The 22370-nt window shown below is 44.6% G+C and overlaps 1 protein-coding gene across 2 annotated transcripts; it reads right to left on the bottom strand.

Annotated features, from left to right (window-relative positions):
- On the bottom strand, positions 1–22274 carry llgl2 (LLGL scribble cell polarity complex component 2). Of its 2 annotated transcripts, XM_041029191.1 has the most exons (27): positions 22016–22274; positions 11677–11796; positions 10473–10570; positions 9619–9700; positions 9396–9511; positions 9047–9205; positions 8391–8553; positions 8114–8246; positions 7963–8017; positions 7579–7733; positions 7228–7439; positions 6957–7024; positions 6655–6808; positions 6050–6154; positions 5187–5282; positions 4825–5021; positions 4495–4642; positions 4249–4396; positions 4033–4149; positions 3756–3922; positions 3413–3677; positions 3132–3282; positions 3009–3037; positions 2745–2792; positions 2352–2394; positions 1993–2054; positions 1–1905 (listed from the first exon to the last, which is right to left on the bottom strand). In XM_041029191.1, the coding sequence occupies exons 2-26, from the start codon at positions 11749–11751 to the stop codon at positions 2015–2017; spliced, it is 3024 nt and encodes a 1007-aa protein (XP_040885125.1). In that variant the 5' UTR covers positions 11752–11796; positions 22016–22274; the 3' UTR covers positions 1–1905; positions 1993–2014. The 2 variants fall into 2 exon arrangements, with proteins under 2 accessions (XP_040885125.1, XP_040885126.1); XM_041029192.1 differs by lacking the exon at positions 2745–2792.
- Between the last annotated feature and the right edge of the window lie 96 nt (positions 22275–22370).

The following is a 22370-nucleotide window of genomic DNA, read 5'->3' as shown; positions in this document are numbered from 1 at the left end:
TAAAACAACAAAAACATGTAATAATTATCCACAAGAAAGTGTAGTGTTTTACAAATCAAAAAAAACAAAACTGGATTCTCAATCAGTTCACTACAAAAATATATTCTAGGCTGATGCTAAATTACCCAGCATTCTGAGACACAGTACCAAAATATTTCCTTGTGTGATCTAAATAGCAGCCAACCCCAGTTTACAACAGGCCCACAGGTACAGTGGGCACATATATACTGTATATATTAAAAACATTTAACTACAATAGCTTACACTTACATTCCTAAATTACATTATTGTGTTTGCTGGCATAAAAAAAAGGTTTACATTAAAAATAATTAAAAAACCAAACCCCATAGAAACCTGCCCCCCACCCCCTCCCCCAAAAAAAAGTACAGCATTGTGAGTGCCGCAGTAGTGAAGTACCTACAGTATGGCCTGGTGTTTTATCAGGGGATCAGAGGGGTGAGGGCTGTGTGAACAGTATACAGTGGTACAGTGATACAGTAATGCTATCATCACTAATTTAGTCAAATTATGACTGAAAAATAAAAAAAAGCAGGTGACAGTGTGGTTCTACACATATAAAACAACAAACTTTTTTTTTTTTCTCCTCTTCTGGGGGCATCGTGAAAAACATTTTCCCTTGACGGTTAGCTAATCTATGTCAAAAAAAAAAAAAAAAAAATGAAATGAAAGGAATGTGAAAATTAAAACAGCTCGCTTAGTCACTGTTTGGATTTACTAAGCCAAGATTATGAGACCTGTTTTACTTTTTAAAGGCCAAAAATGTAAAAAGTAAAAATGACTTATAATTTCAATTCACAGTTACCACAAAGAAATAGGTACAAAGTCAAACTCAGAGTAAAAAATATGATTGAGTTAAAGTTAATAACAAGTAAAAATTACATCTATGTCAAAATTGAGATCAAGTTATAAAAAAAAAAAAAAAAAAGACTGAGATTCTCTTTAAAAATTATGAGAAAATAAATATTATTTTCACAAGAAATGTTACCTTGAACAAAGTCTGTTTTAACCTAGTTGCTCATGATTTTGGCATAAAAACCGATTCCTTAGACTTAAAAAAGTCCATTTTAACTTTAAGGTGTCTCATAATCATGACTCAGTATCTCACTAGTTTGACTTTTTTGCTTGGTATATCATAGTTTAGTTTCAGTATCTCAGCAGTTAGACTAAGCATTTTGTTTTTCTGATCTAACATCTCGTAATTTTTACATTAACTTTTAATCACGCCCGACTTTTCATCTGATTTTTCCTTTTCCTGGCACAAACTGGCCTCCGCAGTATAAATCGGAAAGTCACCTAAACAAAAAGGAGGCACAAATGACATAAAATTCAGCTTCGAAACATGTTCATCTTCATTATTCAAATCATCCCACCCTTTCCTTCCGGCTGTTCATCTATGTGGGGAGATGAAGGCCAGAGAGGGTGCACGGCAGAGTGAACAGACTGGTGGCGATGAAGCCTTTCAGAGTGACGGAGGTGTGGTCGCTGTTTGTCAAACAGACTGGACGAGTGGCATCTACGGCAGACGTGAGACGCCGGGTTGATGCTGGCATTGATGATTTATGGCACCGGTCACATGTCAGGAATGTACTTCATGTAGCTTTGGGTTGGATGGCTGTGACCATGCTGTGATGCGCTGTGTAACAGTGTGTTGGTCTTTAGGCACAGGTGGTGTCTCTTCCTTCAACCTCTGTCTGCACTGTTTAGTCTTTGAACAGCTTTCGTGGTGCTCCGAGCCCTTTGGTGTCTCTGCGAGGGAGGGGGGGGGAGGGCGAGGTGAGCTGAGGGTCAGGTGGGGAGGTCAGTCGCTAGGCGGGGGAAGAGGGGTCAGGGGACAGTAGTGGTCGTGGCTACAGGACTGCATACACATCGGCAAGTCAGTTGTCTCTGAGGAGACACAACAGGAAGACACCGTGAGTGACGTCACCGCCTGATGATTCCAGTGGATGGTCAGCGACGTGTGCCACCTCTCACCTCCACTGTGGAGCAGCGTCCCTCAGGCTACAGCGCTCTTCACATTGTTCTCCAGGAACGACCTAAGGCACACAGACACCATGACTACTTCCTGCTCTGAGACACCTGGACTGTGTCTGTTTTTTTTTTTTTTTTTTTTTTTTTTTAATGATCCACACACACACACACACACACACACATCATGTTCCAGTTATTGTAATAACACTTTTCTAAAGAGCAAATATTGTTCGGGTCAATAACATGACTCATAAACTCATATCACTGGATTCATGGTTAAATATTGATCAGCTCAGGCTCGACAACTGAAGATAAGCCACAGTGAGTCAAAGCGAGTGGACGATGAGCGGCCTCATACTTACATCTGGTCTCCTTCTAGTGACTTCTGGATCTCCTGTAGTACTTCTGTAAGAAAACACATCATCGCTGTAACTAAACCAGTGGTCTCAACACTCTACACTACACCTGAGACCTGTGGCCACAGGTGAGTCACATTAGGACTCAGCCTGCTGCGATTAAAGGGGGAGTCGTACAACTCATGCAACGGGGATGATGATGTTTGGTATACGCCGCCGTGTGACGGCGGCTGACGTGGGTGCGTCTGATGACGATGGGAGCTGACAAAGCTGACATACCGGTTAGCAGAGGCAGCACAGACTGAACAGGTCAAATACAGTAAGAGAGGGGCCCCTGCTGTGTGATGATGTCTCTGCTTCATGGTTCTAATAACATGTCTCCTCCTCTCGAGTACTCACTCTCATCATTCAGCAAAGCATGCTCCATAACACGTCTAGCTGCACTTTCTGGAACACGCAGGCAGCAGGCAAAGGACACGTCAGTCACAAACAAGGTGTGTGCGTGTAAAAACAGATAAGACAGACAGACAGCACATTAGCACAAGCACACATTTTGACAACGTCAAACAGAACGCTACATCTGGACATGTAGTGTTCTCTCAGCCAATGGCACATGCATGTTTAAAGTACGATGCTCTCAGAGGCCTGTAGAAGACACTGTACCTGCGTCCTCGCCGCACTGTTTGGCATTTCTGGAAGGACAGAGAAGACAGAAAGTGGTGAGCGCTGTGAGAAATGTGAGGGGGGCTTTCCACGGTAAGACAGGCAAACTTGGAGGGCGCGTACCCGTGAGCGGATGAGGCTTCGTCCGACGACGGCCTGGGTTGGGTGAGGGCGTCTGAACGAAGAGGGACCTCGACCAGGCACCGAGGCTCCACCACGTAGCGGGTGGACAAAGAGAAGCGTTCAAACTCAGATGGAGAGATCAGGTAGAAGCCTGAGGGGAGACGACAGAACACAGGAGGCAAAACATTATGAAAGTCAATCAGGTCTTTGTCCCTTCCTAAACCACAGAGACAATCAATTATGTGCTAACAGTACAAACGTGTGAGTGGGCTTGTCTTTACCCTGGCCCTGCTTGGTGAAGACACAGGAGGCGATGCCGCTGACGTCCTCTCGGCGGATGCAGGGGTACTGAACCTGCAGCTTGACTGTCGGCAGCGACACCACGTGGACGTCGCCCTGATTGGTCAGAACTATGAGGCCGCTCTCGCCGTAGTCCTCCGACCGATTGCTGCCGAACCAGGCGACGCCTACCCTCCGTACTCTGGAGCCATCCACGGCCGTCAGCTTCAGCTTCATCTTAGCACTCACCTTAGGCAGAGTGAAAACCTGAACACACCAGAACACAGTCAGCTGAAGAACTTATCAATGTGTGTGTGTCTGTGTGTGTCTGTGTGCGCTCCTGACCTTAAACTGCTCCTCAGATATGACCAGGAGGTGGTGTGATCCCTGCATGTCAGGTGAGCGAGCCAGGTCGTGGGCCACCTCCAGGGGCTCGGGGAGAGGAGCGCCATGACCGTCCAGCACCACTATACCCACAACAGGAGCCCGGTGCATCAGCTGGATCTCCTTAGCTGGATTCAAGCAGGCGACGACAGAGAGGAGAGGACATTACAACGATAGGACAGAGACGAGAAAACAGCCTAACGCCAAAAGATACTAATATCTAAAAGCTGCGTCTTACCCGGCTGTGCTGTGACAGGTTCATCTGCTCGGCGCTCTGCAGGAGGAAGACGCAGCATGTACGCAAACACACAACCGCCATTGGTTCCTGCCCATAGGGAGGGTGTGTTATGTGAACCTATAAGAAAATGAGGAGATGTGTCAAAAACCTGAGGTATAAGTTAAGTATGTTTTTTTTTTTAATGGGCTCCATTCAGTGCTTGAAGGTGGAACTCACTGTCTGTGAGGAAGGTGTCAGCAAAGTAGAGCGTCCGTACGAGACCGGTGAACGAGTCGTCCGAGGAGCGAGCCTCGATCTTCCTCTGGACGGGAGCCAGCTCCATTTCTGCCAGCTCGGCCTCCAGGCGAGCGTTGGCATCCTGAAGCTGCTCAGAGGGAGGAGAGGGATGAAGGCTTCGCTCTGTTGTCTCTGATTCTGTGAATCCAGAGGAAGAGCGGTGCAGCAGCCCAGCGGCAGACCTACCTTTGCAGCATTGTTGACGTGATGTTTCCTTAGTGACACTCGGCTGCGTCGGATTCTCCTGAATGACTGGCGGAGGGATTTCTTTATGCTCTTCACCCTGGACAGAGGGCCTTCCATGGCAAGCTGGTCACTGGGGTTTAAGGTGCACCTACAGAGCACAGGGAAAGATGGGGAATCATAATTTAACAGTTAGAAATTAGGTTTTGTTGAGCTCAGTTACGCGGAACCGAGGGAAAACACCGTTCACTGCATCCCCAGCAAGAAAACAAAAACCAAAGCTTTCATCTCCTGTTTTTTTTGTTTTTTTTTTGTGTGTGTGTCTCTCCTTACTTGATGAGGACGTTGTTCTTCTGTTGGTAATCGTATAGGCCAAAACCGTGGCTGGTGCCAAAAGCTACCAGCTTCCACTCTGAGTGCAGGGTGAGGGCGGTGACCACAGCGGGGGGCTGGCACTGGACCACAGCGAAGGGCTGGAAGCCCGGAGGAAACACCACCGGCTCTTCTCGCACGTCCAGCCGAGTGTGGCCCTTATCGACAAGAAAACCACAGATAAAACCGTCATGAGACTGTCACGGTGCTGGATGGTAGAGTACGCCACAAATAATGACACAAGGCGTGTAACAGGAAGTGACAGTAGTGTAAGATATTACAGCTTTCAGGGAGTGATGAGGAAGTGTTCTGAAGCTGGTTACCTTCCAGCGGAATCCCTCTTGGCCTTGCAGCAAGTCCACGACTTTTGCCTCCACAGTCTGCTCTGCTTCCTCGTCGTTCAGTTCCAGCACCAGGATCTGCAAAAAGCAAAACGCAACACACAGCGGAACACGAGTGAATAAGCAGAACGACGCCTCTGTGAAACAAGGCGTGCGAGGTTGGACCTAAAATTCACCTCACTGTTGAATACACTTTTGAATACTGAACAGTAACTATGACTATCACAGTCATAAACTATAATATCACAAACGAGTGCTTGATAAGAAAAGGTGGCTAAAATGGAGAAGAGCACAGTCTGGCCAATACGCCCTCTCCCATTCAGCTCTGCCTGTGTTTGTGTTACTATGTGGGGAACTTTGATAGTATGGGTTTATATGGACAATAAAACCTCAACTCCTTAACTTCAGAAAGAACATGGCCTTTACTTCAAACAGTCTCATACAGTGGCATGAAAAGTTAGTGAATCCTCTTCTAACTAATATAATTTCCCTAGGAGGGATCAATAAAGTAATTAAAATTAAAATTAAATTAAATTAATGTGTAAGCTTCTGGGAAAATGTCTCGTGGACTGATGAAACTGAGGTTGAATTGTCTGCGAAGAACATACAAGCACCTATGTGTGGTATAAAAAGGGATGTTATATCTTTATAAGCTAACAGAACATAATTTAATTATCATACTATTTGTACACTCGCCCTTTAAGTGGAGAGTCATTCACGGCTGCGGCCCCATGTATGCAGGGTGACACTCTGATACTGATAGTGCAGAAGCATTTTTTTTTGTTACTTAGTTATTTAATTATTGTTGTTATTTCATGTTGAAAAGTCTTGTACAGTCATCTCACCTGTCCAGCAGTGCCCGCCACAGTCAGATAGCCACTGTATTTACACAGATGGATCTTCTGAATGCCGAGCCTCGGGTCGTCACTGTAGGGGTCAAAACAGCCAACCTGGACCAACACGGCGGGGAAAAAAAAAAAAACTCATTTACATCTGTTAAAAGTTGGTAAGCTGGCAAAGACAGATGGAAGTCATCAGAGACTGTTATATCCTGACTTTTGGATTCTACTTAGATTTTATATTTATATTTTTTTATATTTTATATTTCTATTCAAATGGCACACTTCCTTTTCTACTCTTATTTTAAATTCCTATTTCTGTAAATAATGTCTATATTGTTTATTTTTACCACTAGAGGTTTATATTTGGAGGCTGAGTGCCTGTGTATTGCTGCTGTGATAGTGAAATTTCCCAACTTGGGATGAATAAAGTATTTCTATTCTATTCTATTCTATTCTATTCTATTCTAAACTTCCCATAATGCAATTTGATCGTGGCTCTTGGTTTGACCTTTCATTCACAGGCTACATGGTAGCTTTGTGTGACGCGGATTCTCAGTGACTTTCCAATATTAAACCACACTTTTCTGTAGACTGTATTAGATACACACCTTTCTGAATGGTGGCCACTCTCCTTCAGTGCCTTGGTTCATGTTGTCATTGGGGTCGGCGTCTGTGTGGAACACTCCAGCTGTGCTTAACTTGTACATGGGATACAGACAGACTCCTGATGCATCCCAGAAACACACCGTTCCATCCTCGTGCCTACACATAAAAAAATAAACAGAACACAGTTTCAAAGATTCTTCTTTTTTTTTTTTCTCTCCATTTTGCCTTTATTGTCAGTGACAGTGGGGAAACAGACAGGACAGGCAGGGGGAGACAAAGAGGGGTGACGTTCAGCTGTACTGACCCTGTGAGCAGCAGGTCTCTCTGTGGAGGGTCTGGGGCCAGGTTCTGGCCTCCAGTTATTGGCCATGGCTGCATGGAGAGAGGGGAAATGAAAGTTTAACCATAATACCAACTTAAAGCCATCGGTTCATTCAGAATACTGCATACCATATATATGATAAACAGCAGCATTTATTTTGAAACACTTTATAATATGATAGAAGTGATGAATAACAATTCATCCATTGTTAATCGTCAGTGGATTTGTTTGAAACTCTTGCCTGAGGCGTTACCTTTTTAGAGTAGTGTGTGTTCTGCAGGTCTCCAGCAGCGATGATCCTTTCCCACAGTTTGAGGGGGATGGCAGAGATGTGGTGGGAGCAGGTGATGGCTGAGCTGTGGAGGGGAACCAGGTACGGCGTCTGAATGACCGGCCAGCCTTCTGTCTGCAGGTCAATCACGACCAGCTCCTCCTCCACCAGGACCACCAGCGCACTGGGGTCTCCTGCAAATGAGCACAACAGAATGACAACGGTAGTTACATATACTTTACACATTGTTTCCGATTTATAAACGATCTGTGTTTATAAACGAGTGTGTTTTGCCACATGTCAGCTGTTGGTGTGTGTGTGTGTGTTGCCTGCCTGTGTGCTGTGGTCCGTCTCTGATGGCGAAGAAGTCTATGATCCTGGAGGTAAAGTCCAGAGCCACGTGTGTTTTACCGTGGATCACTGTGATACAGTGTCTGTCCCCATAGCTGGCCCTTGGCATGCCACCGCTGAACAGCAGGAATGGAGGTCTACACACACACACACACACACACACACACACACACGAACACAAACAAGCAAACACATACATTCAAGGTTCAAGTTGAGTTCAGTTTGCTCTGAGATTAATGTGTAACAGTGGGTCGTGTAACACGTGGGAAATAAAGTTCAGTGTTATAAAGTGAGGACAATAGAGCCACTTTCAGAGGAAGGGAACGTGTCACAAATTAACCTCCGCGATAAACAGAGTCAACTTACCCTTCTTCTGTGGGGAGCTGAACTATTTTGGAAATGGCCTTGCAGGGGAAATGTCCTGCAACAAGACAAATCATCATCATCATCAGCCTCTAGAAAAGATTTCACGCCGGACAGTGAAGACGACTGTGCGGTGGACAGCTTTTCTCCTCACCGTACGGAATGTCTGATTTCTCCTCCTCCTCGTTCACGTCCTCTCCGCCCACCATCCATCGACAGTAGCTTCCGTCGCTGTGTGAACTGAGAATGTATTTCCCATCCTCTGTCCACCACACGCTCTCGAGTTGCTACGGTTACAGTGGGTGACATGGGAAATAATATCGAGTATAAGCGTGCTGGTTGCTGGTTATAAGCAGAGTTTATACATGGCTGCCTGGGACTGCATTCAGCTCACAGGCATTCTGTTCTATTCTATTCTATATAACGCTCACCTGTGTGGCAGGGATGTGCTGGGTGGCACAGTGTTTCTCCAGATCCCATATGACCATGAGACCTCGTCCGTAGCCGATAACGACCTGGTTTGGGTTGACTGGGTTCTCCTGTAAGGCCTCTACGTGTTCCAGATTCCTCCGGCCGATGTAGTCGTCTGGTACGCTGGAGGAGACGGGAGATAACACAGGAGAGAGGGGGAAGAATGAGTGACAGGCTATAGAGAGAACATCAGCATCATCATTGATCTGTAGGAACTGAGAAGCAGAGCTAGTGTGTTCATGACACAGTGATGTGTTTTATTAGGGTGTGTGTGTGTGTTTAGTCTCAAGGATCAATACACATTTACGTTGGGAATAAGCCTAAACATCACAACATCCTGGTCCAGCACAGAGAGACAAGCTGCAGCCTGATGCACTGATCTGCTCCACACAGCAGTCTCTGACACTGTCCAGGAACTACAGCTGTTATACTGGCAGCATGTAAGAGGGTGTAATGGTTATTTATTGGCTATTGATGTGTCCTTAGCAGCGATTATGGCCTTGCTCCCGTGTGTCCCTAACTCTAGCGTAATTTCAAAATAATTAGCTGTGATAAATTAGGAATGAATAAAGACTTTAAATGATGTGCAGTGTGTTGATGCGCTGTGGTTGCCAACCTGCTGGCGACTTGGTCGAGACTGATGTTCCTCTCTTCCAGCTCTCTGAACCCAGGGACTTCGACTATGAAGACGTGTCCTCCCTCCGTACCCAGCAGCAGCAGCTCCCCTGAGGAGTGGGCCAGCACCGCTGTCACTCGGGTCACACTTGGAGGAGCACTGAGGAGGACGAGGAGATGAGGATGGAGGTGAGACCACGCACAGAAATCAAAACCGGAACTAGTATCCTTTGGTGGAATATAGGTCAAATTCCCCAATTCTTAAAAAAAAAAATAGTTTCTGCACTGGAAAAAGGTTAAAAAAGAAAAAAAAAAAAAGAAGGAAATGTCTAAGAGAGTCTGTATTTTACCCAGGAGGTCCCGTGAGCATGAAGCGTCCTATCTCCAGAAGCTCTGACAGTCCCTTGTGGGCTCTTAAAGTCCACATGTGCAAACTGTTGTCATCCAGCAACGTCACCAGTTCAACCTAAACATGAGCCGAAGATTTTATCAACACAGTCCAAAGTAGTCACATATATAAAGTAGTTAGAAGTGTGTTGGCAGTGTGTTGTTGTGTTGATTCTTTTGCTGTACCTGGTGGGGGAGGAAATGCACCTGTGTGACGGCCGCGTTCTCATCATGCAGGCCCATGAACTCCACACCTGGAGATCCATACCTGACTACTGGTCAAGGAGAGACTGTTATTTGTGATTAGACTCAGTCACACTCACAACAAAGCGATAAAGACGCCAGGCGTCTGTATAACGAAGGAAGTTTGGTTCAGTACGGCTCTCTTTGGGTTAACGTGGCAGGTAACCTCCGTTAAAAGTGATCCACCGTCATAAAACAGAAAAACCTTGTGGACGGGGAGTCTGTCTATCAACATGAGGTATGAGAGTCAATCTCTCCGGGGGGGGGGGGGGGGGGGGCTGATCCTGACCTCACCGCAGAGGAACAACGACGCCCCTGTGGAGATCGATTGAGCGTCACATTATCAAATGATCTGAGTGCTGGATGAAAAGGACAGAAGCTGCTCTGTTGACTCATATTCATTCACAGATGTTCTTTTATCCATGAACAATCTATTGTACTGGATGAATGGATTACCCCAATGAGAGAAGGTACCGTGATTATCCAAACCAGTGTGTGTCTCTGTGTCAATGGGGAGAGTGTACCGACTGGCTCCGCTGCACAGTCAATGAGCATAATTGTGCAAAAAGGCTACGGGCAACACATGCTCCACTGTCTGAGAATGCCAGGTGGCGTTGAGCGACGCGTGGGAAAATGAAATACCTGGAGCAGGTGCCAGTGAGAACCGCAGATGAGGAATTAGCTGCGTCACAGCCGCTCATTAGCGGGTGCCTGCCTCAAGTTCAAACACGACGCTCAGATTCCTCCCCGGCGACTAAACGCACACACACACACACACGGGTAGAGGGAAAGGATACAGTTTGATGGCCCCGGAGCGGTTGCCGATGGCTAGCAGCTGCAGGGAGGGACTGTAACCCAAAGCGCTGGGCTGGTGGGGGAAACCATGCTCCACGGTCTGAGGAGGGTGAGAGAGTGGACAGGAGCACAGAACACACAGAAACGTGAATCCTAATCTCTGACTGCTGACCTCCTCTATCAGTAATACCAATATACTTATTCCTATAGTGCTGTTAATATTTGTGTAGACATGTCCTTAATCACCTGTTTATGTATCAGTACCTGTCTGTGCCACCAGGCCTTTCAGTGAGGGGAACAGCAAACAAGCAGCGCAGTTTCCTGTTTCCCACACGAGTGCACAGGTGAGTCATGAATCTAGAGTTTGGTTTATAAAGCTCAGGCCTCTGTGGAAGCTGAAACTAATCCATGAACAACCAGTGAAATCTGTTAACAACCTAAAATAATGATGTCTGCATCTGCACCACATCACATCCCCACATGTATGTGTGCCATATGTCTGCATGTTTTTTTTTTTTTTTTGTATGTACACGTTCTCTCTTCTCTCTTTTTAACATGTGACCATAGAGCACACATTTTCTGTGAATCATTCATATGAACATATTTCAGACAGGAGGAACTTAGCTCATGTGACCACAGTCTCCTATCTGTTTATTCACACCTGGGTGTGTAGGTGTAAACACAAAACAATAAAGGGTGGCTAAACAAGCTTGTGGAACATTTGGCAAATCCTGTTTCGACACTGAAACAGCTCAAGCTGTTATTGTTGTTTACCATAATGTGGAGAGGTGCCGTCAGTGGCTTCAGTGACCCAGACTTATTAAACAGCCCTGCAGAAGACACACCCTTCTAAAGTTTTTGAGAAAGCCTCGCCCTTCTAACCAATCAGAGAAGGCCAAAGTTAAGGGCAGGAGCTCAGAGCTGTCAGTCAATGCATGAACAAGCTTCTGGTGTTATTCTCTGCCTCCCACTACAGTCTGGACCTCAGTCTGGGCCCAGCACCCTCCAATACACTTCAATTAAGCAAACCAGGCTCCTGCTGTATGTGCGTTACTACCGTGCCTTCTCCTATTACCATCGTAACCTGGTTTCCTGAGTAAACTAAGTAAACGACTTAATTGCATGTAAACACACTACATCGGGTAAATCTGTCGATGTGATTTTTGCCTCAGCTCAGAACTGTGTGTCGTGCCGCGGTTCACTTGCCTTGTTGAACTGGAAGAGTTCCTGTTTGAGTCGATCTCGCTGGGACTCCTGGCCGTGTCGCCTAAACCTCTTCATCCTGCCTCAGCACCAGCGTGGAGCCTGCAGGCTCACCGACGCACGCTGCACGAAGGAAAGAGAGGGAGACAGAGGGAGAGGACACGGGCAAAAAAAAGAGGGGCACTGGGTTAAAAGATAAATCCTCCAGTTCATATTTCCACAAGTCTGGTCTAAATGCTGTCAGATTCATTTGAGGGCTGCAGCAGCACGAGGTTAACATCTTGAGCACAGTCACGCTCCATACACCAAGATCTCAACACAAAGTTTCAGCATCTCGAAATCATCAATATTTATTGGCTTCAAATCCAACAGGATCCGCCCAGTTTCAGTCACCACGATTTACACAAAGAAACACCACCACCAGCTGACGTTTTAGTGATGTAAGAGCAGAACAACACAGACACACCAGAGCACAAGTATAAAGGCCACTGCTCGTGGATGCTGTTCTGTGAGCTTGTGTCACGTGCATTGTTTTTATGTGCGAAGGGTTTAGAGAGCAATTAAACACCACACGGTTTCCATAGAGGCCACTTCAGAGAGAGAGAGAGAGAGAGAGAGAGAGAGAGAGAGAGAGAGAGAGAGAGAGAGAGAGAAGGAACAGCAAAGGGGGGGAAGAGGGAGACAATGATAGGAAATATCATCCTTGGATTCTTTCTTTTAGTAACACAAAGGAAGTCTAAACAGGAAATTACTAACAAGAATGAAGGAGCACTGAAAAGACGACATGTCATCAGTGGGAAACTGGAGGCTAAAGGCTCCACATCATACTAATCTCCATCACGTGAAGGAAAGGCTCAGTCACAGAGCAGCACACAGGCTTCTAAGCCTTACTGTCTGTGCTGTGTGTCTGCTCTGAGAGGACAGGCCCTCAGCTCCCTGGCTTTCTCCGCTCAGAGTGGAGAGTCAGGTGACGCTAAAACAGAAAAGTAGCTCAGAGCAGGGGGGGGGGGGGGCGGGCAGGAAAACTCATAACTGCAGTCAGACATATGATCCACGGAGTCACAAGTCTGTGACAAAGGCCTGGACCGTGAGTCACAGTTTTCCGTCTGAACCAGCTCATTTGCCTCAGTCCAAATTATACACTCATATCAGCGGGGCTGGTGCTGCCTTGACTCACTGGCTGGGCTGCGTCACAAACTTCCAGCTCCAGCTTCCTCCAGCAAAGAGCCAACACCGCTCTGCACACCGAGAACGGGTACAGCAGGCCGACTGGATTCTGTGGGTACATTATTATATTTTTGGCATCACGCTCAACTGCAATAATACCCAATGCTTTAACATACTTACCTACAAAGCGAGTAAAAAACGTATTATTCTATTCTCATTTTATGTAAGGACAGATAGAGATATCACAGCTGTTGCCCATATTTTTCCCCATCCTGTGAGTGGGTGCTTGCCATGTCATTAGACGAGTGTCAGCCGAGATGCCACAGGAAACCCGCTGTCAACGTCTGTGGTCAACTTCCACTGACGGAGGAACATCAAACTGCAAGCCCCCGAGAAAACTGAACCAAGATTCAACATGTGCACACAACACTAGCTCCGAGTGAACGAAAGAGTCAGTCAATAATGTAAACTGACAATGACCACAGTCACTGGTAAAATAAACACAAAGGTTGATCAACGTGTTATGTGGTCACTGTTGTGTGTGTATGAGAGAGAGAGCAGCAGAATCAGCGGAGCAACAAGCCGGCGCTCAAAGCCATAAGCTGTGCTAACGCGCCGGCTTCTGAGGACTACAGGAGGAATCTGCTGATGGAAAACCAGAGTAGGATTACAACCCCATACATATGCACAGATGTAAACAGTGAAGCCAGCAACCAGTGTGTGGAAGGCATGAGGGTTGTGTGTGACTTTCTCTCTGCAGTCATCAGACATCTTAAACCCACGTTTCTCTCCAACCTGACTAATTGTGGCTTTTCAGCTTGCCAGCGACAAGCCCCCTCGCAGACGCAGTCACACAGCTTATAAACAGATGGACAAAATTCCCCATATCCTTGACTGGATGCATCAATTTGACCTAAATTCTTGTTTCTCTTAAAAATCGGCCACAGTAGTTTTTAAGAAAACCTTTAACAATAAAGATCAGCTCAGCTCCTTTACAATGGAAATGAATTAATGTCATTTGACATACAGCTTCCCCCTCTGTCTATCATTCTACAGGGTTTAGAAGCCAGACAGGTCCTGTTTGTGACTTTACTATACAATCAGTCTGTAAACAGGTGCATAGAATCGTGAATTATTCTCCAGCAGCCATGGAAAACAGTTTTGAAAGAGAATATAATAGAGGAGGGATGGTCAGAGGCTTAGTTCAACCCAAACAGTAAACACACACTCCAAATTACTACAATATAAAAGGCTAATGGCTAATAACTAGGTTCCATCACTTTAATCCCTTTAATCCTAATAACCCGACACATGTAGAAGGTGTCTCTGTTCCATTGTGTGGATCTGATCAGTCAGATTATTGGTAAAAGGTGCATCACAGTCCTAAAAGATGTTTTCTGAACATTTAGACAGAAATATTTTTATTTCTAAGTTCAAACCATGTAAGTTTGAACTTACATGGTTTGAACTTGTTTTTCAGAAGCTAAACGGTACACAGCCTACTCATGGAGGAAACAAACAACCCGTGGAATTTCTCAGTGGCTGAAGGAAATGACTTTTCACTTTGCTATTGAAAAGATAAGTTATTTCACTAAAAAAACACTTCATATGTTTTGGAAAATATGGAAGCTTTTTTTTTTTTTTTTTTTATAATTTCCTTGTTTCTTTCTTACTTTGTATGTGTGTGTAAATAGCAGCACTCTCCACTGTCATTGTTAAGTGTTGGTGTTATGCATCTTATTGTCCTTCCTTTGTAAAAGAAAACAGAGCTTTTCAAGTAACTTGACGGACATCGGAGCACAAATTACCCCAGTCACTAAACACACCCTAGTGTTATTCTACACCAGCTGCTTATCAGAGGCCAAGTCTGGGAATAAACATTACAATTATGTGGACTGCAGTGCTGTTTAAGGCCATCTATTCAGGCTGTTAGATCAATACAGTCTGCTTGCAGCCAAGAAGAAGCAACAACTGCATATTTAACGGTTAGCTGAGCTAACGGTGCAAGAATTTAGCACTTTTAAATGATGGAACCTGGAGTGGTTGATCACCTTAGAGCAGCTAGTATGGAGTAGCTGTCTCTGTAAACCACTACAAGACACGTATGACTTCTTGAGAGGACAGGTCACAGGAAATCAGTAGCCTGGAGTGGTGCTTCTGCAGCAGGACACGCACTTAATTGATAACGCTGTTGTTTCTCCTTATTGGAAACAAATCCCACAAAAAAAAAGACCAAAAAGCAACAACTAAACATCGATTTAACTATCCCAGAATCAAATGATATTCTGTCAGCAGGTCGCCTTGTTGCCTCTCCACTGGCTGTCACCCTGTGATGCCAAGACCAGCCAAGAAACAGTCCTGTACATAACACCCCCGTAAAAACCACAACCCGTCATTTTCTCACACCAGGGCATCAAAAATAGCGTATCTCTTAGTATGTATAGTTTCATCATCATGTCTGGTTTCAGGTTGTGAAATGAGGAGGATTTTCTTTGTCATATATGATACTACCTGAACAGCTCTGGGTTGTGGAGCGTTGCTTCTGAAATACATCACCTTGGCTCAAAGCTATGAATCAAGATAATGATCAGCAGATTAATTGGAAATGAAAATAAACAACCCCGTGCTCTGTGGTTCTGATACGTTCCACCTAAGCTCATCTGGGACAAAGAAAAAAAAAAAAATTCCCCAAAATATGGCAGTGATTCATGGGTATTATCACTCAGTGATATTATTACTACGAGGAATGGTGGAATTTTTGGTGACTGCCACACTGTGAGGGGGAAAAAACTGTTTATTTAACACCTCTTTTAACACGATGTTTCCTGCTAAATAACTCGTTTGGCATAAAACAATGAGAATCAGTATCTACATACACAAAGGTCCATTGAGTGGTGTGGATAAAGCTGTTATTGTGACAGGGAAGTACCTGCTAGTTTCAGGTTAATCAGAAGAACAATGGCGACACAGAAGCAGACCAGATCAGGCCAGTTTCAGCCCAGCGCCGTGCTCTGATGTGCCCCTGTTCTACGCACAGATATAGATTTTTCCCAAGAATTTCACAGGACCAGCAGCAGCAGGGTGATGAACTTGTGAAACAAGCTGCAGTAAATGACAATAAACGCTGGCTCTTGAGTCACACTGTTTGATCTACAGCGAGCTCACCTCTGAGCAAGACTCTGTCCAACACGGCCATCCTAAGAGTGATTTGTCAAGAGGCTGTTCGCTATCTTTCATGCCACGGTTCAGTGATGTCATCAAATTCCCAGCATATCCACCGAGATATGCTGGGAAAGAGGGGAGTCAATGGAGGAAAAATAATGTGTTTAAACTTGCCTGGACATGACAACAACAACAACCACCACCACCACCACCACAACGCAAAGGGAAAGCGGCTCGACCGGCAGAGCTGCTGCGCGGCCCGCGTCTCTCAAAGGGGGTAGCGCTCAACAATGAGATATGAGAAAAAGAATGCGTGGCCAGGAAATGCCTGGAATCCCAAACACTCGTACTTATGGACTTATGCAATCTGCAGCTATGCCAGCACTTGCTGCTAGACAAGGGGGAAAAAAAAAGGTGGAAAGCTAAATCAGCTCCTCCCTGAGTAACGTCTGATCAAGTCATAAGCTTTTAAGTCCAGACACACATTCATTGTGCCAAAAAATGAAGGTAGAAAAAAAAAAAAAAACATTCACACGGGTAGAGCAGAACCTGTTAGACAGCTGCTTTTAAAGACTCCACGGTCTGAGAGAACGGGCTTGCACACGTGGTCCACCTACTTGTGACTACACCTTCTGCTCTATTCACAGAGGGGGTGGGGGCTGCTGATAAGGCAGCAAATCAAACTGTGCGTGCACGGCCCGGCAGCTCCCTGCGACCTGCAGCTGGGCATCACTGAGCTATTCCTGGTTGTGGCGATGGAAAGAAGTTCTCTCAAGTCAGCGCTGAACGATGTTCTGCGGGTTAGGGTGTGACTGGTGTCACGTCGGCACAGGGAGAGGGCAGGGAGAGAAACCATCAGGTGTGTTGTGCTGACACTCGTGAATACATATTAAACAGAAGGTGATGCCCTGTGAATTTAGTTCAAACAACCATTAGTTCAAGTTAGTTCAACAACCTTCTGATGAGACAGAGAAGTAGCAGGGGTCTGTTATACCCTCTACAGCAAACAATACAGAGGTGCTTCCTTCCCACTGTCTATGGCCGTCCCCTAAAGTCCATGAGTCGACGCATCAGTGGACAAGACTGGAAATTGTGAGCTGACGGCTCTTTTTTCTTTCTCTTAAAGCTGCCACACAGTACACACTTCTTCAGCACAGGAGCAATAGTGTGGCAGCCTGTAAACTTTGCAAACCGAGTCTTCTCTTAAAATGACTGAACCACAGGAACCTTGATGTGTGATTGAAACAGACGTGAAGCCGGACAGCGCGCCTCGTTTCTGTTGGCCGCTCTGACGCTCACAGCTCTGGCTGACGGCGCGGTAGGATTTCGTAACTGAGCTGTGACCACGATGCAAATATTTAACATTCTCTGTGTGTAAATCACATTTCCACAACCTACGTGATGAACAAAGACATAAAAATGGGAGCTTTTTTGGTAAAACATGACAAAACACGACACGTACCAACCAATGTAATCCTCATTTGGGGACAACCCTACCACTGTCCTAACACAACAGAAATGAGATCTTGTCAGTTTTGGGTGTGGTTCTCAGGATATCAGCTCACCCTCTCCTTCCTGTAATCAGAACCACCCAAACGTTTACACTAGGCAAGCTCAAATTCTCACCGACAGCAGGGTAATGAGGTTGTGCCTGTCCCGAGCCTAACTGCACTTCAGTCGCATGATCCTCAATTTAAAGATGAGCCTATTTCCAGAGCGCTGTGTTAAACGCATCAAAGCAAACTATAGATAGAACAGCAGAAAAAAAACGCACAAATGTGGTATGTTTGTACACTCTGAGAGATTACAGGAAAACTGCTGCAGGAGCAGTGTCAGCCGTGGTCTAACCGCACGGACCTCCGCACACATAAGACTAGTCATTTATAACTCCATAGGCTTTTTTTTTTTTAATGAAGGTGAAACACAGTAGAATTATTGCTAAAATAATCACATCCCCTGTTTCACCAAATCAGTGTTACAGTAACCACCTGATGCAAAAATCATACATGACCTACATTCATAAAAATGTAAAGTCACATAAATGATGAAAACAGATGAAAACAACAATGATGGTTCCTACTAGGCCATTAATGTGGCTCACCATCAGTAAACAGCTGTTTATCTTGGTTCTTGTTGGTTGGAGAGTGTGCATGCACGTAGGTCTGCGTGGCTGAGTCGTACTAATCACACACTGACACAAAAATACACACATGTAGGAGTTGTAGTGAATAATCATATAAGCGTATGTACGTGCATCTCATCCTGGCCCTATTTAAAAAAAAACGTGTGAACATTTATCGATCAAAATAAATTTTCACATCCTGGCTCCTGCCTACATCTGTGTTGTTGGTCCGTTCAGTAGCCTCTGGCTTACAGACAGACACACACTGACACAGACCTGACCCCATAAAGAAACACACACAAACTTGGCCTGGCCCGCGGAGGTTGACATAAGTGAGTTGTTGTGTGTGAGTTAAAGGCACTGACAGGATCAGTCTGACTGTCAGTCTTATTTTTTTTTTTTCAATTTATTTTTTAACTGGAAACTTTCTACACATACTTCCATTAAAAAACGGTTCAAGCTCCAACTGTAATAAAGTGTTCAACCAGAAAACTCTCCAGTTTTCATTCCATGTAACTGATGCTAATAATAATAATAATAATAACAGTTGTGTGAAATACAGCTTCTATCTCCAAGATTTGAACATTATTAGCAGCAGGAGTAGCTTAGCGTGAGGATATCTATCATATCCACACAGTGTTTGAAGGGAGAGAGACTCTACAAACTGTACTACTGAGGTGAGTGGGTGGGGGAGGGAGGGAGGGGGGGTATGATAGGTATGCTTGAACAACTAAAAGAATGTGACAGAGATATTTTGAATTCTTTTCCTGTTGTGTCACGTGATCTCGTCCTGATCACATGACACAATGAGGTATGAAAACACTGACGTCAGACTTCAATTTCTCCACAAGTACACAAGGTAGGACAAATCAGATTTTATAAAGGCTTCCTACAAGATCGAACTCAGCAGAAATGTTTGTTACTTTGAATCTCACCTGCTCGAACTTACGTGCACCTACAAACCCTACTGGAACTTTAAAACAATCACAAGGTTTCTAATGTTCAAAGTTGTCTTCAGTTCCTATAAACTGAATTTATAGGAGTGTGTGTATACAAATAAAAAGCGAGAACTAATCACACAAAGAGTAACTGTGTGATTGGATTGCACGACTGCTGCAGTGTGCAGAAATCACACAATAATAATGAACAGCAAAGACAACAATGAGCCAAGACAAACGAACTACAAATGGCCCAACGCGATAACACTGCTCTCACAGCACACACAGTAATAAAGAGCTAGAAGAACAGTGGTGTGACTGTTTGCAGCAATTACACAAATACAGAAAGAATTTACTAAAGCGTGGTTGAAACAGACAGTAGCATTAATCACATAGATTCCATTAATTAGATGTTAAGCAAAAATATTGAAATAAATATTTTAACAGATAAGGAGGTTGGTAAAAAAAAAATATAATCCTAAAAAAAATTTCTGGCTAGTTTGAAATCACTGTCATTTAACTTTAGCTGAAGCAGTTCTAGAATAAAAACTGTTTACAGTTTCATCAGACACTAAAACATTTCCAGACATGACTAACAGCTTGCCAGTTTTACCATGAGTCAACTTTGCAGCTGGTATGAATAAATATGCTACATTTTTTTTTAAATGTTATGATTACATGTGAATACTGAATAGTGTCAGATATGGAATTAATATTAAAAATAAAAAAGTAAGTTTGTATGATTGGCACCTGAAATATGAGCCTGTAGCTGTAACTAACAATTCATTTCATTATTGATTTAGCTGCAGATTATTTTCTCAAATAATCAATTAATTGTTTGGTCTATAAATATGTAGGAAAACATTTATATGAAAAAAAGGTCCCTTTATCATTTTCCTAAGCTAAAGCTGATGTATTCAAATTGTGTTTCATTCCACCAGCAGTTCAAAACCCAGACATGGGACACTACAACTACAACTGTGAACTGTACTTTCCATATGTCAGTGTATCAAAAAGCATAGAGCAGCAGGTGATATTCCCTTTCATCAAATATTTGCTCTGATAGAGATCTAAAGACCATTAAGGTACCAGCTCATTTTGAGGAGGGTAACCCCTGGACCTTCACCACGACGATCTCTATCATCCTCTTCATTAAGACGTCATGTGCATGTTTTCTAACAGTACCTCACTTCAATACATGCTCCTGTCATTTTAGAAGCATTCTCACAATCTGATGTCCTGGGGCATCTGCTGTACAGTTTACCAAAGGAATGAGCCAAGTGCTCTGTTTACAAGTAAGGCAAGCCTCTTGGACATCTCCTCGCCCGCGCAGGTTTAGATAAATCGACTTTCCTGTTCAAAGTTTTTAAAAAAGGAAGCCTTTGAAGACAACACTGTGACACTGTGCCTGTATATTCACATTGTTTGTACAGCTAAGACAGCTCCGAAATTCCTGCTTTTGTTCACAGCCACTTCTCTAAAATATACGGTAAACTCAGCAGGTGAAAGCTCTTCTCTGGCTTGCCCTACATCTGGGAGGGGCCATTTATTTTGCCTCCATAATAGTTTCAGGTGGACTTTACCTGCAGGTGGGATAGTACAAAGGCGCTTTGTTTGACTAGTCTTTAGCTGGTGCAGGTGGAGCTAAAGGACACTGCCCTTGTGTCCTTCTGTGTCCTGTCGGTCTGAGCGCTGTACAACTTTTGTCTCACAAAGTTAATCATACTAAGATTCAAAGAGACAGAGACACCAAGCTGTATTTGCAGAGGTTAGCTGAAGAGCATACAGGTAACACAAACTGAGCTAGCCTTGACTGAATGGCTACAACTTGAATCTTGTTCTATTCTCCGTATATTTTGCACTGAATTTTCCTGAAACTAGCCAAACCGGTGAAACACTTCGTCCTCTAAAACACACACACACACACACCCACACACACCCCCTGCCCAAACACACCAGTTACTCATGCTCGAAACCAGACCGTTGACTCCAAGGGCTTACACACATACCTGCTGAGGAGACACACCTTGCTGAGGGTGGCTAACGTTACACGTTTCCGTAATTATGCAATACTAGCTGCAGCTACTACTCACTTGGCAACACAATGAAGTTAGCAAGAACCCCGACAGGGTTTTCTTCGGTACCACTGACATCATATGCTGAACCACTAATCAATTTCTTGCTAATTTTCTGTTCGGGACTCCATGCTTTGCTGAATGAACGACTTCAGGCTGCAATCACTGTGCCCAGGTGCGCGCTAACGCCCACTTAAGCTAGTTATTTTTGCCTGGACGTATTGTTTACTGTAGGTTTCCAGTTAACAACAACCTAGCCACACAGGCACAGTCAACCGGATCTGACTAAAACACATCCCCACCACTCTCTGTACAAAATAAAGTCGGTTTAATGTGTCCGTTTGACGTCGTTATAGACAAACCCACCTATTTCAACTGGTAATATCTACCAAAGCGATAGCAACCAGCACAATACAAACAGCAAAACATAAATTAGCAGTGTAAGTGACCCTCCACTAATGTGTTTAAGTGAAAGAATACGTCTGTAATAAAGGTAACTCAAAATAATTGCTGAAAGTTGAACGTAAAGCTAAACTTATGTTTGTATGAGGAATAAAAGAGTTTGTGGAGAACAATGTCGCTCTACTTCCACGAAACGTTCAAGTTAGCTCTGAACAAGGCAACGGTGCTAAGCTGCCCGATTTCTGAGTGGAATATTAAGAGTAAAGATTAGCCAGCTAGCCAAGGGGCAACTGGTAGACTCGTGTCGGGCTAAACAAGCAACTTCAACTAGCCTGAGTTAGATCAGTTCAAGGTGTGGAACAGAAAACGGTTGGGTGTGCTGAGCAGACAAGTTAACCTGTTGTTTAACCGGCTGGCAAGCAAACACCTGTAGGCATCAGCTCTGTGTAACCGTGCGGGCCCACCTCCTAACCCACCTGATTCAAAACGGCCGATGCACAGTCGATGTCCACCGTTTAGAGCCGCTGGGTAAGATTCCACCTCCGGCCAGCGTCTTGTTGGCTAGGAGCTCTCGCCTCCTTACAAAGTCAGGGAAAATGTTACCAGATCGAACACGAGTAATCCCAGGATCCAGGCGACTGCGTATTTGCCGAAGAAATATCACGTCTGGAAACGATGAACAACTAAGACTGCCTCTGCCGCTCTTCCTTTTTCCACCGCGGCGGTGGTTGTAGCGTCGCCGCTTCCTGCTAAGGCTAAACTTGCTAACTCCGCCCTTATGATGCGTTCATGTGCACCTCGTAGACATCTAAACCGACACGTCCAGCCCCG

The sequence above is a fragment of the Toxotes jaculatrix genome, chromosome 21, assembly GCF_017976425.1.
Source record: "Toxotes jaculatrix isolate fToxJac2 chromosome 21, fToxJac2.pri, whole genome shotgun sequence".
In the NCBI taxonomy this organism is placed as follows: domain Eukaryota; kingdom Metazoa; phylum Chordata; class Actinopteri; family Toxotidae; genus Toxotes; species Toxotes jaculatrix.
The sequence above is the reverse complement of the archived record's forward strand: the minus strand, read 5'-3'. Positions and strand labels throughout refer to the sequence as shown.

What these genes read in the sequence shown, in the direction of transcription:
- llgl2 (XM_041029191.1), bottom strand. Translation starts at nt 11,751, where the DNA reads ATGAAGAGGTTTAGGCGACACGGCCAGGAGTCCCAGCGAGATCGACTC. An exon ending in AGCACATCCCTGCCACACAG is followed by an intron (nt 8,247 to 8,390) that starts GTGAGCGTTATA and finishes CTGTAACCGTAG; the next exon opens with CAACTCGAGAGCGTGTGGTG. An exon ending in ACACACACTACTCTAAAAAG is followed by an intron (nt 7,025 to 7,227) that starts GTAACGCCTCAG and finishes CTCTCCATGCAG; the next exon opens with CCATGGCCAATAACTGGAGG.